Genomic DNA, 19,789 nt, shown 5'->3' on the forward strand with positions numbered 1-19,789 from the left:
TCGCTAAAAGTTGTATGTTTTTACTCATTGATTTCTTCTCATATTCCTTGTTTATCCTGTTGTTGTTCTTTTATAAAGTTTCAAGTTTTACCTTAATATTTTTTCCAGCTTTTATCTTAAGTACGATTTAAGGATAAAGCAAATTAAATAAAAAATGCATTTGCTAGTTGATTTCGGATCGATTAATATTTTTAGAAATGTTTTCTTAATCTTTAGTATTTGTAATTTTATTAGTATAATTAATGCCGTAATTGAACACTATAAAATTGAATGTTTATAAAATAAAAGATACCATCCAATGGATAGTACAAAATTACCGTGTATAAGTTTTAAATATACATAGTAATAACATATCGAAATTTCCTGAATTGTCCCTTCTAACCGATTTACAACTCTACATCAATTTACGCAGGATGTTTTCGTGCGGGGTAGGAGTGTTTGTGTCAACATCGATATGACCGCTGGAAATCGACCGAGAAAAGCGTATAAACTGAGCGAACAATAAATGTCATATTTACTTATCTTAAGCCTGGTACCATTAAGAGGTTTCTTAGTAAATTTATATTAAAATATGGTTTTTGTACTTTATAGCAGGAAGATATATATTCATAATGAAAAGAAATTGGTCTCTGAAAAATGATTTTGTAAAATTTCATTTATGACATTATAGTATAAAAGGATATGATTGTCAACACCAAAGGGAACGGGCGTTCAAAAGCCAAGGGTATCACAACAAAATATAGCTCATGCGTAGCAAAAGATTACCGGCTTAAGAGATTCAAATGCTGACACACTTCAATTTACCATGCTTAAGTCGTAGGGATTTTTAAGATATAATGCTTGAAAGCAGGTTAATATTTCTACGATATGGAAATTTACATGGCATCATTAATCTTTTTTTGATTAATCATCTATTTCTATAACCATGCAACCGCATAAAGACGTCGTTTAAGGAGGAATTCGACTTAACCACTCATCATCATCATCATCAGACGATAGGAGCCCACTGCTGAGCAAAGGCCTCTTCTCACATAGAGAAGGTTAGAGCATTAATCACCACGCTTGCTCAAGACGGGTTGGCGATTTCAATCTTATAATTTGAAATTATAAGACCAGGTTTCCTCACGATGTTTTCCCTCACCGTCCGTCAGTGGTGTCTAAATACTCTTAGAAAGTACATATGATTCGGAAAAGATCACATTGGGGCTTGCCAGATTTCAAACCCTCGCCCTCACGTGTGAGAGGCGGGCCTTTAACCTCCAGGCCACAGGCCGTAACTACTGTTTTAATTTAATTTGTCCAATAACTAAATTCTCAAATTTGCTCTGACACAAAATCATTCGCGATAAATAATCACCCACGACTACATGATATTAATTCATTTTATTAAACGAATTAATTCCGAAATCTCTAACGAAGCTATTAAAAACTGTGATTCCGAACAGCTGCTAGGTAATTAGGGTCAATGGGTAATTTATGACATTTAAGCTAAATTTGAGTTTCAATTTAACTCTATATTATTTAGTAACTGGTTTGTCAGAGGCTTTGTTGTAGAGTTTATATTAAATTGATTTCATTGTTTAACAGTTCGATTGCATGAAAATATATATAATTCACATACGAGTATACTAATAATAAGACATAATCTTTAATCGTCTTATACACGGGCGTAAAACAGAAAAAATCCCAATTAATTCTAAGATTTTATATAATATTTTAGAAAACTATGTTTTTGATAGGTTATTGTAGAATCCTATTAATACCGAAATTGAAAAGCTTGTGAGAATTTATGCATGGGTGGGCATAAAAGTCCGCACAAGCTTTTTTGTCGCTCTATCACATAAAAAATACTTAATGCATTTTGATGGAACTCTATAGCAAAGTAGATTAGAAACAGAATAAAACATTAACATTATATTTAATTCTAAAAGCTGCAGAACGTGACATAAAATTTGTATTTTGGATAAAAGCACGTCATACGGTTTTGTTAACGAATTTTTTTCTTAAAATATCACTATACATTTCCCTCCCATCACAATTCACAAAGTTTAAGAGAATGAAGTCGGAAGCAAAAATTTGTACTTTATTAAATTATTGCCTGTATTATATTCTACCATCATAGTCAGAGAAAATTTACTTTAACTTGTCACCTTTTATTAATATATCGAGACACATACAAAAACTAATCGAATATCTCGAATTTTATAACTCAACGCAAGGCAACCTAACGACCCTGGCAATGGATCATATATCCGACATAAAAAGCGATTATTACATGAACCTGACGAGGCGAAATCACTCCCCAGATTTGTAATAGCTCGGTTCAAAAAACCATTAAATTGATCTTCTTGTTCAATAACGTATAATTTGTAATAATGTCTTCTTTTATTCGAATTTAAAGCGGTAAGTACATGAGTTATAGTGAGTTGCTATCACTCGTGTATTTCTAACATCCTACATTACGGTATCGAATGTCCTATTAAAATAATGATCGAGTATAAAATATTTGATAATATTTTTTATTAAATGAACCGAATAATAAAAAGTCAATTAAAACTCTAATTGAATGAATCGTCTTATTTAATATTAGTTCATATTTCGGTACTTGTCACAAAAATGTTAATAGTCCCACATTTTGAGGCTTCGTGCAAGTGAAAGTGTATTTATAGTTTAAAATATTCTTAACGTTTTGACTATGAACTGTTTTATGTAGATATTCAGTCTCTGTTTCTAATTGAAATACTCGAAAATTTAAATTATGGTTTATTGTAATTGTGATGAATTTCGTTGTAAATGTGTAGGTCAGAGTTAATTTTGTAGATGTTTATGTAAGCATTTTCGTTGCACTTGCATACGTATTTTATTTACATAAGTTTGCAGTTTTGTCAATATTCACGGACCAACTATGACTATAACTATGGTATTATTTTATCGTAGCTTGTTTTATTAAAAAAGATTCTGTGAAAGTTCTGATTAATTGTGGCTTTAGTTTTTTCATTAAATTAAAAATTTTCTACACTGGAGTGGTTTTTAAATTAAGAAGCAAATGAAAATCGAATGGTGATAAATGCCACATGCAAGCCGGATGAAGCATCATTTTAAAACGAGAATCACGAGTTCGAGTAATATTTATTCCTGGAAACACATGCCTTAAACAACATTTTCTCCTTCAGTAATCCTGTATTTTAAATAATTTTCTTAGACAAACGACGATGTACCACGTTATGGTATGACGAGTACTTTGTTTTTCTTTTAGAAACGTATAATCTGAAAATCTCACATTGTTACTATTCCAGGCGGTAATTTTTTTTGCATTATTTTGGGGTGGTTTAATCGTTTTTTGTTTTAATAGGCAGTTGTTTAAATTTTGGGATGAATTTGTTTATTTCTAGAAATGAACTTATGTTTAGTTTGTAGTAAGAAAACGATAATGATTTCTGCAAGACAGCTTTAGATATTCCAAACAATCAGGAGAATTTGTTAGACTACATAGTTTTCACTAAATCCAGAGTAATCTTTGAATATTTTAGTAAATCCGATTTCTATGAAAATGGAATTCTATGTTCGATAATATAACATGCCTATAGTGTCTGTGATATACTTTATAGTGAAACTGCAGTTGTCCAATCCAATTCAGTCACACTCCTGTAACTCCACATTTTTGTTGCGGTCTTTGAAGTGGTAGGTCGATCAGAGTGAGTCACCTTCATCATCATTTTAATCAAATAGTACTTTATAAACCAATATCATATTATAAAAGATGAACAGCGTTTCATAATTTGTTTTAATTTTGACAATAAAATTTACAGTAAAATAAATTGATTGAGTAAAACTTTGACTTTCAAATTAAAAAAAAACTAATTTCATCTCCCATCAGGGAGACCTTCATAGCGACAAATTGGTTTCTCCTTACATCAGAGAAAGCGATAAACAAGATAGCAAAATGTTATATAAAAATTATTGTGCGTGAAATATGTTTTCATGGTAAAGATTAAACAGATCAAATTCTTGACCAAAAGTATTTTCGTGATGATTAATTCTCAGATTTTTGAGAGAATATACAATAGCAGTTAATGTGGCGTTGGTATATATACTGCCATATACAGATTATTTTTTAACAGACGATGAAATTGATTTTAGTGACGATAATAATTTAAAAATTGAGTTTTTTTTGCTCGTTTACTTACCTTTTATAAATAAGAATCGATAAATTGACATAGAACTAATATTTTTCGGACTTATTACGCGTTTGTCTCACATCTCGTCAGCCTGTGATCACGGTTGCTGCAAAGTAACCGAAACGTCGGTAGTATGTTGTTTAAAATAGTAGTAAATCCAAAATACATTAGTTTTATTTCAATCAATACTCGCGAAAATCTTATATCTCATTAAGAATCGATAAAGTATAGATTAAACACAAATTTAATTAAAAGAGAAATTATAGGATGAATAATTCATCGACACGATCGGGATACATATATAATGTCAAAGGTTAAAAAAGTAATTTTATGAAAACAGAACATTTCAACACACAGATGATATATGTAAATCGAACTCGCTTCTGGTACACATGATTATTGTTCTTGATACTTTTTATTTTTAACGGTGGTGAATATTTAAAATTTCAATTGACTGTCGGAGTGGTCGTTATCGCCGAAATGTCGGCGAAGTGTCGGGGAAACAACCCTAATGTTGGGTAATTGCGGAGTTTCGGAGGAAACGGCCTTTAGGGGTGTCATATTCTGATAAAACCTCGTGGAACCTGCTTTTGAATGTCATGCTTCCGTTATAAGAACCAATTTCTTGTATTTTCTTTGCAAATATTGCTCCACAATATAGGGAATAAAGTTTAATTCATGAAAAAAAAGTTTTTATCCTAAAGTAATACTATTGTGGTTTTATTACATAATGTCAAATAAATTTAAAAGACTAACGAAAACTCAATTTGCTTCACTCCAAATATTTCGTTACACATAAACCTCAACCGCAGCTTTATGCCAAACAACCATTGTTGTCATGATAAATCGCCTGTTTCCGGTATCTGCGCTTTGATAGCACTAGATTTATGGTCACTTGTCAATTTTATCGGTTTTCACTTAATACCTTTATGGCTTAACAATGGAGTGAGATCGATATTTGTGGTGAAAACTCTATTCAAACGGTTCTCCTCGCTTTGAGTTACAAAAAACTATAAACAATTTTTTTACCTAAAGGACAACGTTTATAATCTATTATCTTATTATTTCTCTGCATTGTTTGACATAACTTTTAAAATTAATGGATATATCTGAATAAGATTGGTGGGATCATATAGCTGGAAAATTGATAATGTCTTATTATGAAGTAATTTGTTGTTTAGTATAAGACTATAGTATGCTGTTGTTTAACGTATATATTCAGGTCTAACCAAAAAATTTGTTCCAGAAGCTGGTGGTAGGCGGTCCCAACCAAAGAAATTGGAGAGGTATTCTTATAGCACTGCTCGTTATAGTTGCTGTACTGGCTCTGATTGTTACCTCAGTGGTGCTACTGACGCCACCTGATGAGGGTCCTCGTGTGAAAGGCAGGAGATTGAAGATACAAGATCTGTTAACTGAAGATTTGGTTCCAATCAAGTGGAACGGTACTTGGATATCTGGTTAGTTATATTCCCAAAAATAATTTCCTGGAGCTTTTACACTAGTTTAAGACCATAATTTATATATTAATATAAAAATGCAATGCTAATAGTTGTGATTCGGTACGAAAAATCCGATAACAATTATATATATAAGTTCAAACATGGAACATGCAATGCATCCCAACTTTATAGTTAAGAAATCGGTATATAAAAGATCAGATACAAAATATATAAGAGTACAAAAGGAAAATTCTTCACACATTTCGATCAAATCACATAACAGAGGATGAAATATCAAAATGGGAAATTTCATCGTACGGAACTTACTTTTACAATATTCTTTTCACTGCTTTCCTTCGCTTCATAGTATCTGTCGAAGTGTGTTAGAGGGTATAAAACTTTACAGGAGATTTTCAATTTGATAATATAAGGTTTATAATATATTTTCATTGTAAAATTTAATAAGTGTGTAAAGTTTAAGGATTAATTTTTCATGGAGATCAATACTAACCTAACCTAATCTATATCAATAACCTTAATCAACGAGAACACGAAACTAGATTAGTTGTATTATTAGTGGTTTTAATATGTACATATGTTTTAATCGTAAGGTGCCGTCGTTTTACGATTTACATGATAATACTCACTGTACCATGTTTTTATATACAGGGTCTATAAAAATAGGAATACGGATGTTTGTTACATATATATTCATTAACATCTTTTATTAAATCAGTCTAAAGGTACTATTAGGTACGACAACCTAATTTCTTGGTGTTTAGTTAATTTAAACGTGCTCTTATAGGGTAGGCTAAAGAAAAACCTCTTTTTTATTTAAAATCCACAAATTTATTGCCATGCCGAAGGCTTGATATAGTTTATTAATTAGAATATTAAATTTTCTTTCACTTAACATCCAAACGAATAACTTGTCCGTTAATAATTTTAGTTTAATCTATTTGAAAATCAATTTAATAATACTGAACTTAAAATTGCTTCAAAGGGTTAGTTGGTATGGATAAAATCAATAAACAACATTTTTCAGACCATTAGGAGATAAAATCTCTTTTCAAAAATTAATTCAAAATGTTATTATTATTACTTTTGAAGTTTTGGCCAATTGAATTATAACATTAAATTAACAAGTTGAATGTTTGTGTAAAACAGCGTTTAATAATATAGAAATAGCTTTTAGTAAAGAAAACTGTAAAAAGCCTAAAAGCCTATAATGGGAATTGATTCCACGAAACTTATTTGAGTGACTTAGAACATTCGTTTTACTTTTCATGAATTGAGAAAAACGTTAATCTTTTTTTATTTTTCTTGTATTTGGAAAGCTAATGGTTTTCTTTTTCGTCTATTTTGTCAAGTAAAAAGGGAACGAGGAAATCGCCGTGTTTTTTGTAATCGGAAAATCAAACAGACGTCTTGGCGTTGCTTTGCCTTTGGAATGTAGTGATTGATTATAAATAATATTTGTTTCAAGTTGAAATATGAGAAGTTATTTGAAGTATCAATAACTGTTACTTATTTTTGCAATTTTCTAAGACAAATAATATAAGTATTAATTTTTTGTCTGCTACCATTTATATCTGGCAGTATATTCCGTTTAAAATATTTTTTTCAGCGATAACTTGATTTTTCCCTAGATTTTTTTTTTGTTTTTTTTTTGTAATGAAGTTTTGTTGTAAAAAAAATCATAAAACCTTATTTTATCTAGCTTATCCAGTTTAAAGACGTGGGTTGGTAGTTCTCTTAGAGTTATCCACCTAGTCTAACCATTTAAATATAAAGTTATATCCAAATCAGTTCAATGTTTTCTTATATTTTACGCAACACGCACACACACACACCGACGAATACTCACACATACAAATTCTCATAGCTATAAAGTCAAGTAAGTTCCAATGCACTATCTTATAATACTTCAATATTTTATCTATTTACTTCATATATTTAGTTCTATTTTTATTATAACCTTAGAACCATCTATACGTAGGGCCACTTACCCTGTCAAATGCTATTCTACTAGCAAAAGCAAGATCTAGTTTGCCGTAGACATGAAAGTAACTACACTTGGCAGTCTGCCGAACATAGTTATTTACTGACACAGTGTAGGTAGCATTTGTTCCGTAAGATTTATTACTCTATCGTCCTCTCTTCTTTTATTGGTTTCTTTTATGATTGTGGAAAAGCGAAGATTACTTGATCTGCGAAGTACAAAAATAGATGGACTATTATCGTAAAACAAGTCTTTTGCGTCTCCAAAATAAATCTCTATTAAAGAGTAGTTGCTATTGAATAAGGTTAAGGTTGAGGTTTTTGTAGTAATTAAATTTATTAAATTAAGTAAATAATTGAGTTTTATTAATATATAAGCATCAAAGTTGAATAATAACTTGACCATACTAATATGATTTAGATCATCATTTTGTTTATGTGGTAAAGAATTCAATTGTTTTCACCGCAAGGACCAACAAAAAACTAGATGATTCAAAAAAATACCAAACTCATTTGTTTCTCGTTAGTCGTTAGAATTGTTACGAAGAATATTCTCCGCTCCGTTGAACCGAAATATTAATACTGTCTCAGATACGTTTTAATGAAACTACGAATATGAAATTAAAAATTCCATTTCAATACTTTAGGGCCATACCAACAACAATTACATTTATATTTTAACCCAATGAAGTAGTGTTTTTAAATCAGATAATCGCATCCAGAAAAATATTTTATGAACAACCTGCTATCTCTTTATTACTTATAATGTTGCCATTATTAATCATTAATATTTCCGATTACAATAATATTAATAATAAATTAAATATTGGACAACTAACGATTATAAATTTCAAAAATTGTTATAGATGTCATGGATAAAGTGATTTAGTTCGAATCATATTTCCGAATCTTGGTCTCAGATACTTAAAATTTGTCTTCCGTGATCATGAACTGCGAATTAATTGAAACGACGAGTTGAGATCGCGTTAAACCTAATAATAAAGTTTTATTTCGAAGTGTATGTAATATTCTTAATATTTAACAAGTAGTATCTCAGGAATAAAACAATTTTAATATGATAAAAATGAATGGTAGGTTTGAATACATAACTATTTCTTTTCCCAATAATAAAATGTTAGATCAGAATTCGTAAATTTTTATTGCTTTTGATGGAAACGATCAAGGAAGTATACGGAAGGAAAGCAACGTTTTCTGCTTTATGATTAAGTTAACTAACACGAACTACTTTCAGCAAAAGCATTTCAATACAAAACGAAAAAGGAAAACATTAATTTTTTTAAGTTAAACTTTATTATTGTCAGTATAATAAAAGTAATTATATTGTTATGTTCTTTCTTTTCTTAGAAAATTGTAAAAAGTTGAATGAAATACTGTATCTTATTGCTAGTGATTAAAAATGCACGTCAGAACACGTTACATTAGTCATTGCGTTTAGTGCAATGACATTTAAATGAGAACAGTTGAGAGATCAAATAGATAAAAGCATGGAACATTGCCAAACTGTTACATAAAACGACTCGCTTCTTAAACACAATAGACCGAAGTAACCCTGAATATTATCCTAGATATTAGATAACCTCACACGTGTGTCCCTTAATGACAATAGGATGATTTTAGTGCGTTTAAAAAAGAATAAATAAATACAATAAAAAAATTAAGTTATTAAAAATAATAATAAAAATTTAAACTAGTTTGTCGAACAAATCATATAACGCAATGGAATAATCATAAGTGTCTCTTAAATTGTTCATTTATATATAAATAAATTTGATAAAATTATTATATAAAACAGATCTGTAATTCCGAGCTTCTAAATGGTAATTATATACATTTCTTATCTATTTTCTCTTTACGGCTAACATTTACATTCGTTCATGTTCACTTCTATGTTAATGGATTCTCTTTTTGCTACGTTAAGATAAAAGTAAGACTAATAAGCTTCTAGTATTCTTAACATTAATTCTTACCATGTTTAACATATCCTTACACGGTTTCGTCTTCTATTACGTAATAAAATGAAATCTTCAAGTTTATTTGATTTATAATACTTGAATTTTTGCGTGACGAGAATTGTACAGAGCTCATCAAGTTCACAAAACAAGGGAAACGTAACCAAAACTTTTTGGCTTCACTCCAACTGTGCAATGCCGATTCACTTATCATTCACAGCATGTGACTTTTATAATTTATCTAAGACGTATATGACAATAGTTTAGTTGAATGTCTTTCTAACAAAATTTCTTCTATACCATTAGAATCTGACGATTCTGAATGTCCTTATTTGTGACATATTGAACAGCATTGTATAAAGTTATGCGACAAGAAAATGTTGTAAGAAAATATCCTACCATGGTAATTCATTTTTGTACAGTTGATAATAGTACTAACATAAAGAAAACGGGTACTATAGTGCTAGTAAAATCTTGATTGTCTATGTAATTTTCATAATGCATTAAATGATGATAAGCTTCAATGGACATAGTAAATAAAATTTGGTAGCGACTATTTCCTGACAATAAAGAACCTTTTTAGTAAACGGTTTCGTTTACGAGAAGAAGTCTTCTTGTCATAGTGCCAAATTCATGAAGACATATGTCTACAAAGACGCTCAAGACACTCATTGTGTATAAACGTTTTATGATAGTAGCATGTCCATTGATAAAATTAAAAAAGGAGTTTTTTAATTTGTAGTTTTTGATTTGTCGTTTCGTTTCGTTTCATTGAAAAAAACTGAATAGAATTTATATCTATAATATATATTTTAGTTTAGCTATTTGCTAGGTATTATATACTACAAGACAGTTAGGTATTTATCAGTAAATAGATATCATTTACTTCATCTCATTTGCAACCAAAACAACAGAGAACAATGTATTTTTTGTAAAATTTTATTGTAAGCGTTATAATCAGAACCTTGAAAACTGAACCTTTATAAGAAATTAGTAAAGGTTTATTCTTTATAAACTAGGATCTATGCGAGGTTTGCTGGATGAATGTTACTTTTTGATACGAAAACAACTGTTTTACATAAAAAATTTCATCAAATACAATTTAGTTATACAGAAACCTAACTAACATAAATCATGGCCGCACTAAATCTATGAAGATTCCTTTCCATAAAAACATAGTGTCTATGATTCCTTGAAACCCACATCATGGTCATATTTTATGATATCAAAACCAAGCGCCATCCATTTGGCACATCTGCGACTATTTGCTATCTTTATGCCCTTATATGATATCCGGACGTGTAGTACACAAACCTTTTGACCCGCTTGTGTCCATTTTTACGCCAGTATAAAGAAAAACTTTCTAAATTTATAACTCACTTTGTATGTCGATAGAACTTTTGATAATGAGGCTATTAAATAGATATATACAGATGGGTTTGTTAATAGTGTTGGTTGTTTTTTAGATGAAGGTAAGACTCAGTTCGGTGTTACTGTGTTGATGTTTAGGAATACAAGCAAGACTTGGCTTTTGAGATACTTTATAGGTAAAATAAAGAGGGGAAGATAAGAAAAGTTCCGCAAATACAGTTTTCTTTGAATGAGTACTTGTGATAATCTAAAAAATTATTGAGTATTTACTTTTTAATTTTATTTATGAATATTTCATTTTACGGAAAATCAAATTTCAACTAAACTATATTTCGGCTATTGTTCGTTGGGATAATTGTGGCAAAATACATAATTTAATTTGTGGATTTCTAAAACGGGTACGCAGATTACTTAAGTACAAAATTTAAGTACCAAAACTTTTCCATTAGTCTTTAATAATCACAGCCTTTAACGCTATGCGTGTAAAGAGGATTTCATCTCACATTTCTTCATAATTAAAACCCATTAAAGTAGACGTTGAGGCCACAATTTACATCTTTCTTCACTCAGTTATCTTAAGATATATTATCTTAAGATAACTGAGTGAAGAATTTATTTAGAGGACATTTATTATTATTATTAAATTAGGTAGGGTTGAAATAACATCCGTCGCGTGGCCTTGTCTTATCTTCTGTTTAATTCTGTTTCTTGAAATGGAAATAGTAATATATGAATAATTATTGTTGAATTTGTTATGTTTGAAGAATAATTTAATTGCACATTCGTCATAAAGGTGATTGTAATAGTCAAATTAAATTTCTTGAATAATATTAACTCTTCAGATGATATTCTTTTTAAAATGCCATTAAAGTGTAATTTTATATTTATTTGTACAAACAAATTTCTAGCATACTGTCTTTATATGTAGATCTAACAGATGAATTATAAAAATCATATGGTTTAAACAAAAATACCTCAACGTAAATCTCATTTACATTACAATAATAATTTGATAAACAGGTCACACATAAGCACAAAGGAACTGAAGTAACGTAATTTGTATATGTTGTAACTGACAACGCATTTTTTTTTTTAGTTTTTGGTTTGATTATGGAAACTTCAAAATAGTCAAAACGGTGTGCTTTTAAAATTAAATATTAGTCATGTGAGAATATCCACAAACCTTTATTCGACTTCCTTTCAGATATTCGAACGTATAAAGATAAGTAGTTATAGCATCTGACTCAATTATACATTATAAATTTATTTATTATATAGGTATATAAACATATATATTTTATAATTGCTTTTTTTATAATCATATAACAGATGAATATAACTAAGTTTATGAAAATTGATGAAGAACGGATATCTAAAATGCTTTTATGGTTGATGATAACCCCAAATAATTGTGAAAACTGCAGGGATAATGTTTATTACAAAGATACTTTGAATTAGCAATTTCGTGTCGTATAAAGGTCCAAGTTACAAATATAATAAAGGAAATTGTTACAATCATAAACATATACTATGAAACGGGGACGCCGGACACTTCATGCTAATTCTATCCTATAACTAAATTTACATTAAACTAAATTTGCGCCGTAGTCACGCTTGTGGTAATTTTATAGACGAAATCCTATAACTTTGACTAAACGAACAAGGGACACCGATTGTTATATTTCAATGCTAATTATAAAGTATTACGTTATTTTATTTTATTTATACGAATCTAATTGTAATATTTTTGAGATCGGATACAACTTTTTTTTTATTTAGTTCCAAAAATATATTAAATTGCCCTTTCTTTGCTTATATCATAGTTTTCTGTAACTTATAAAAAATTAAAAAAAATATGAATTTCCTGTCTGTATAATAAAAATTAAAATACGAATGATCTTACACTTTCCCTTCTTCAGTTACTTTATAACTGTTTAATGTTTTTCTCTCAAACAGTCATTTAACTTTGTTTATTAGACAGGGACATACGGTTGTATATAACTGTAATATTAAGAAAAATATTGAAATAAATTGATTAAATTGTGAAAATTATATAAGTAACATAAATTTTCCAAAAATGTACATTATTACATCCAAAAACCTTAGGCGCTGTATATAGAGAAATCCCAGATAGACCACTAAAAGCAACCCTTGGGAACAGCCTTCTGATTTTACAAATAATATTTTATGTCCAGAGCATCTCTTTTAAGTACAATATGTAAAATGATAAAGTCTTAAAATTTCATCGTCTTTAAGATATTACTTTTTGTATCCATAAAATTGTATCCCGTTTAAAAAATTAATAAAATTGTATGATTCGTTATATCATAACGAAGTTAAAACAACCACGCTTTAATAAGACAATGTATATTAGGAGTATACTTTTTGGAGGTGGATGACTTTATATAATCTTGGCACCGGCCACGGTGTTATCTGTTTGATCCCCACATTTTTATCATTTTAGGTCGACGGCAGTCTAAATTTAGTTGTATTTATAAACTTGAACACGATTGATTGTAAATGAAAAACATTAGGAATCATTATTTTACTTAATTTGTAGCATAGAGACATATGTATGAATCTATTTATATCTGTAATTGAAAACTATATAACAATAAATACATACTATATAAAAATACGCGTAGTAATCCGGAAATATTAGTTTCATTTATATAGCAAATTTTATTTAAAAAAATAAATAACCATAAGTGATTTTTTAAATAAATTTAACAAAATTACGTAACAATAATTTCCTATTGACAAGTCATTTAATAAGTACAGAATATGCAACAATACAATATCAAGATTCTACGATCACAATAGTAAAATTATAAAGCCTTCTTATTTCCGATCTAATAATGTTGATCCTATTGACCTATTTTATTGAATTGTAATACGAAAAATACAATAATTTGTAGGGAATCAGAATATCATATTTTATAAAAGGAATTGTACTGTTCAAGTGGTTTATGGAAAACACAAATTTGTTCTGATTTTATGACTGGTTAAATTATTCAAACACTATTTAAAGAACATTAAACTTTTTTTTTTCAAACGAAACAAAACGTATAAAACATCAAAAAATACAATTAACACATCATGTGTAAATATTAAGTAAATAAAATAAAGGAATAAACTTTCACACCGAAATTTTTGGTTTACTTTAAAAAAATATATCTTTTACATTCCTTTGAATATTACAATACAATGTGTGCTTGTATTGTTAAAAATCTATATTATAATTTTTGGGACAGCTTTAATTTTAGAATTTAACTATTTTAAGAAATGCTCCTCGTATTCCTAAATATTTTCTTCTTTATTATGTAATAGCTCCATGAGCTTTTCCAACGACTTTTTGCAATAAAAAGTACCTTTCATATATTATAAGTAGGACACTGTTCGATAAATTAAATGCACATCAATTCATTTATATCTTTTATTCTCATTAGGCTTCAGGTGCTTCTTTATTTTAATTACTATTTTTGTAGGTACTGAATTCTTGTAGTAGTGGTTATTATTTTTTTACCAGCTCCTTCACTCCACTGTCCTGAAGACATGGTTAACCAACCAAACTAATATTGTGAAGGATAAAAAATAAATGTTCATATTTAATCACTCATACAGCAGCTTTCATATTCGACTCGTTCCGTTATGAATTCAAATATTTTATTTTTTATTTCTCGATAGGAGAGCACCCTATATAGCTCATTTTTATGTATTCGGCGGCGGGTGTTCATTGCACTGAAAACATTTTAATAAAGCAGACTTTTAACTCTAAATATAAAAAACAATGGTCTATAAGATTATTATTGTTATTTGCCAATCGCCGCTGGTAATTCATATTTATTTTGCATCCGCCAATTCTCTCTCTACATATATGTATATATTTTTTTAACTTCTGAGGATAAAGTGGCCATTAAAAGTACTGTTTAATATCTGAAGGCATTTTGTTACCATGTTCAAACAATAAATAAATTATTACAGCTTAAAATTAATATATTAAAACACGCAAAAATACTGGAGGTACATATATTACTATAAAACTTTCATCGTTTAGTCTCGTGTCTTGTCACAGAAACTTTAAAAAAAAATACTTAGCTTAGTTTACTTTGAATTGCTTATGGTTGTTACAGATATCGATTTCTTTACAAGATTAGTACATTGAGTTTTTGGTGATAGTTATATAAGCCAATCTGGGTTCCTTCTATGGATACTTTTTTTAATTTGGAAAGGAGCTACCTTTTAATTTATTGTAGCCTGAATAAAAAAACGCCGCAGCGTATTTCTTTTCTTCTCCGTTATAGTATGGTAAAAGCTTATTTTTTAGGTTTACTTTGTTTTGCGACTAAAAATATCGTGGTATATATTTCGTATTTACCTCTTTAATCTTCTGGGAAAATGAACTAATACAGAATGAACTGGTAGAAATAAAACAGGTTTTATAACAACATATTGTATTATATCAAAATTATATTGCTCCTGTATAAGAAATTAGATTTTGGAATTGTAAAATTCCACATTTGTTGCGGGTGGGTTTTTCGAAAATATAAACAGAATGTTGAATTAAAACAGTGGTATTATTCAATGTGTAAATTCTGACACATATTAAACGTTCCGTCCTGTGACAACATCTCCTCTGTATATTTTATTGTGTTCTCATTTTTTTCTATCGAAATGTGCCTAAAGCACGTTAAAATTTTCTTACCCTTTTGTTTTTAAGACACAAGACACTTGAGTGATTGTTTTCACCACAATTACAACAGTACTGGTTTCGGCCGTTGATGTTGCAAAATCAGGTTTTCTCATTTGGTTGTTTCTAGTTAATATTATTTTACTGATCATGGTTTAATTTCTGTTCTTGTTTCCTAATATCATAACGGTGCAATATTTTTTTTCAGGATTTAATGTCCTTCTCACTGTAAATTGTCATCTTCTTTGCTGCATCAAGGATACGTTCTATGTTCTATATTATATACTATAGGACACCTTATATTAGCTTAGGGTGCAATTTGCAGAATTTTATAAGTATGCTCTCGATACCTTTAATCTTATTCCTTCCTTCTTTACCTAGCTATCACTTCATGAAACTCAAATTTTAGAGTTTTGACATACTTTTCGCAAATACCCAATTTTGCTAAAACTTTTAGCTACTGATAATATGTTATCTTCTGTATATAATTGTCATATAATTAATATCGGATATATCTATAAGCCTGACCATCTTTACTAGCACTTAGTCCAAGAAGAAGTCACCATTCTTCTCTCTCGCCACTCTTCTACTTTCTATTCAGCAACAAGTTTTCACTCGGCTAGTGGTGAAGCTCGTTGTCTAACTAGTGAATTAGGTTACTCTCTCTAACTAGTATTTTCTCAAATCGTTACGATTTCACTTGCATATATAAATTTGAAGATTGCTTTGATCTCTGACAGTGCTTCAAAAGTAGTATGGCATAGGATGTTGTGAATAAAAGGTAAATTGTTTAAAATTTTACCGATATAATCGCAGATTAAAGATCATTATAAGTATTTATTAAATACGTCTTAAGTCTCCATAAAGATCTTTGTTACAATCATATTGCTCTTGAATTGTCCCCTTAATAACTTATTGCTACCTTCATTTCTATCTAACTGATCTCACAACTCTGCCCCATCCTACTTATATAAATTCTTCATACAACTACAGACATCCCATTTCTAAAACAATTGCCCACGTCTATCAGACAGATTTCTATTCTAAAAATTACTCTTACAATTAGCTGACATTGGCTATAGCATGCCGAAATGACATTTATGGCATTACCTATTATAGGTCTTAACTTTAAAAAATGTAATGCTAAATACCAAAATACATTAAAAAGTAACAATAATTTCACGTGTAAGTACAACAACTATTTTCGAAATCCCACTGAAGTATCTTGACATTTTAACAGTTAATAAAAAAGGCATAGTGTCATGGGTTTTATTTTTATTATTACTAAATAGGTAATTTAACTTAAATATAGTAATAAATATTGTAATTACTATCAAATAGACTTTGTCTAATTAAGATATGTTCTGTTCCAATAAAATACTATTTCTATAGTAATTAATTAAATCCACCACATTCTTACACATTTTCGTAGGTATAAAAATATTTCTTAATGTCTAGCATCTAATTAGCCAATATTTAAGGAAGTGATATATTTTTAAACCTATTAAAATTAACACTAAACTATCGCCTGAAAGAATAGGAACCAGATATAAAAATTTACACAGACGAAACTTCTCAGCATTCCATGGATTCACTGTGCGGGTGCCGGGTCCATCGCGTTTCAGAGGGCGGTCTTGCAACCCAGATGTAGGTTTAAGGGGTCCATATCTAACGCGCGTTAAACGCGCATCTCCATCGTCTAAGTCCCTCTCTCTACCTAACTAAATTTGAAACGAATCTACTAGGGCTATCTTCGTTGCTCTTTCCAAGAATGAACTGATGTTAGTTCTTGACAGGCCCAAGTCTTTTAATAGAGAGTATTTGTAGAGAGATTTGGCTGTTATACCTCTCGCACCTACTTCTACTGCGTACATATTTACAACGAACCTGTTCTTAGTGAGTTCATAAGTGCGCTTGAAATACCTATTAATCTTGATGGCATGGTCTTTAGGGATGTTGGTTTCCCAAGGAACCGTAAGCTCTATTATCACAACGCGCTTAAGAATTCTTGATTTCATAAATATGTCTGGTCCGTCGGCCGACGCACAAATATATTCTGGGATGTTGTTTTTCATACATATCCTTCATTATAGTTTAATCCAGCGCCGATTTTAGCGTAGAGTAAGGCTTGACGTTTGATTTTATAGCCCTAGTGCCGGATGTAGCAAGTTTTTTGGGTACCTTTACCACATCTTACTAAATTATTCTGATCTGGGAGAGTCATCTGGAACGCATTGAGATAAAATTTTTGCAGTGCTAGCGACCAAACATGAATTAAAGTGCGCCATTTTAGTGCTAAGGTATTCAAAAATCTCCTATGTGTAGCAGCTCATTCCGATTTCTAAGCTCATTGAATGGATCCTATATGCAGAATTCTCATCTTGCCGAATAAAAGTCTTTAATTTATCCGTATCTTTGGTCTTCCTACTTTATCCTAACCCTACTGTGTTATTTTGTGCCCCTAGCATAAACTGTTTATTGAATTAAAGTCTTGATCCTAGCCCTAGGGCATCTTTGCCTTTTGGGAGTAATGTAACAACATGGAATTTCCACAGGGCTCAGGGCTAGGTGTTTTAAGAGCTCCGACGGCATTTTTAGTTTCATCCTAAAATTATTGCGATCATTGCGATAATATTTTATTCATGCTAGTTTAATCAATATACAACTCTGTGCATATGACCTTTATGTGAGAATGACGAATGTGTATATGTTTGACAATCTTACATTTATGATTATTGAGCGCATGTTAAAGGTGAGTGTGTTAATGGCACGCTTAAGAATTCTAGATTTAACAGTAACCTAAATAACGAACTGGTATTTCTGTGAACATTTATAATGATCAAAATTAAATGATTTTTTTAAATATGGATATAACTTTCTTAAAAAAGTAATAAAAGAATCTGCCGCTTTTAGTTTTAAATTCAGTGATAAAATTTATTATGTTGGGTTTTAGTTATGTTTAATTTAGAATTTAACATACAATTTATAATTAGTGAATCTATACAGATGTGATGTTGACCATTATATGGTAAAAAAAGTTTTTTTGAAACTCATTTATTACAATAAAATACATTTTGGGTGTCTGTGTTGCATTTGAAATAACATTCTTTATTTTATTGTGTTTATTTTGAAGCTCCTAAGTTTTTATTTCTTTTAACAGGTGACGAGTTCGTGTATAGAGATGCGTGGGGTGGAATAAGTCTTTTATTTGCTGCCAACCAGACCTCAAAGACTTTAATGCCTAACAGTACATTTGTGAGTACCGATTTTTATATATAAGGATTAGCTATATAAAATTATGTATCTATAGAAACAATGACGTCATTTTAATAAGTATAAGTATATATGTGTAAGCATATCTTAATTAAGTATATCTTTACGTTTGAAATTAGTCTTTTATGAATCTTATGAAAAATTTTCTAGTGTTACTTCAGAGGTCTTGAAATGTAATTTTGGTTATCGTCAATTAATGTAAATTTTACTAATATTTTTTCCTAAAAAGTCAGCGACTGTGTCAAATTTTTTATTATTATTATACTTGTTTATTAGATATAAGTATAACATTTGGTTGTTGGTAAAAGAAATTGTGTATAATTTGTTTTATAATTATAAAAATAACTAACATAAAAAAACTAGAGTGCTGTCTGTACTAACACGTGTTTTGCCTTTTTTTGAGTCATCATCGAAAGAAATGAAAATAGCATGTTCCATTCTATTTGACAGCTTTTGTCTACACACATACAAGTCTTTATGAAGCCTCCGTACGAACTCCGTCCTTTGGCTTAACTTTGACAATTTTAACGTTTTTGGTTCAGAAACCGTTTGGGCTGCGAATATATCCATTGATTTATATTCCAAAGCATTGAAACTGCTGATGTTTATAAAAAACCAAGTAAAATTGTAATAATGTTAGAGTCCTATCAAAGTGTATAAAGAATTCTAAAGAAGTAAACAGAAAAGCCTAAAAGAAGATTGAAAAAAAATCCGTTTACGAGAAAATTTATACAAAAGAAACTTATCTCACAATGGCTTTTTGTCAAATATCTGTATTTTATTATAAAAACTCATTTGTAAATATTTATTCCGTTGCTTAAGTTAAAAAGCAATATTTTCTTTATTTAAAAAAAAATTTACTGA

General features: G+C 29.5%; 1 protein-coding gene across 2 annotated transcripts in view; it reads left to right on the plus strand.

Moving 5' to 3' along the window:
* The window catches only part of LOC116775421 (dipeptidyl aminopeptidase-like protein 6), an 83,772-nt gene that overhangs the window by 44,315 nt on the left and 19,668 nt on the right, over window positions 1-19,789 (plus strand). The window contains exons 3-4 of one of the 2 annotated variants that reach the window (XM_061524642.1): window positions 5,425-5,638; window positions 18,813-18,907. In XM_061524642.1, the coding sequence (XP_061380626.1) occupies window positions 5,425-5,638; window positions 18,813-18,907 (309 nt within the window). The remainder of the gene's footprint in view (window positions 1-5,424; window positions 5,639-18,812; window positions 18,908-19,789) is intronic. The other variant, XM_061524643.1, reaches the window with a different exon arrangement.

The sequence above is a fragment of the Danaus plexippus genome, chromosome 25, assembly GCF_018135715.1.
Source record: "Danaus plexippus chromosome 25, MEX_DaPlex, whole genome shotgun sequence".
In the NCBI taxonomy this organism is placed as follows: Eukaryota; Metazoa; Arthropoda; class Insecta; order Lepidoptera; family Nymphalidae; genus Danaus; species Danaus plexippus.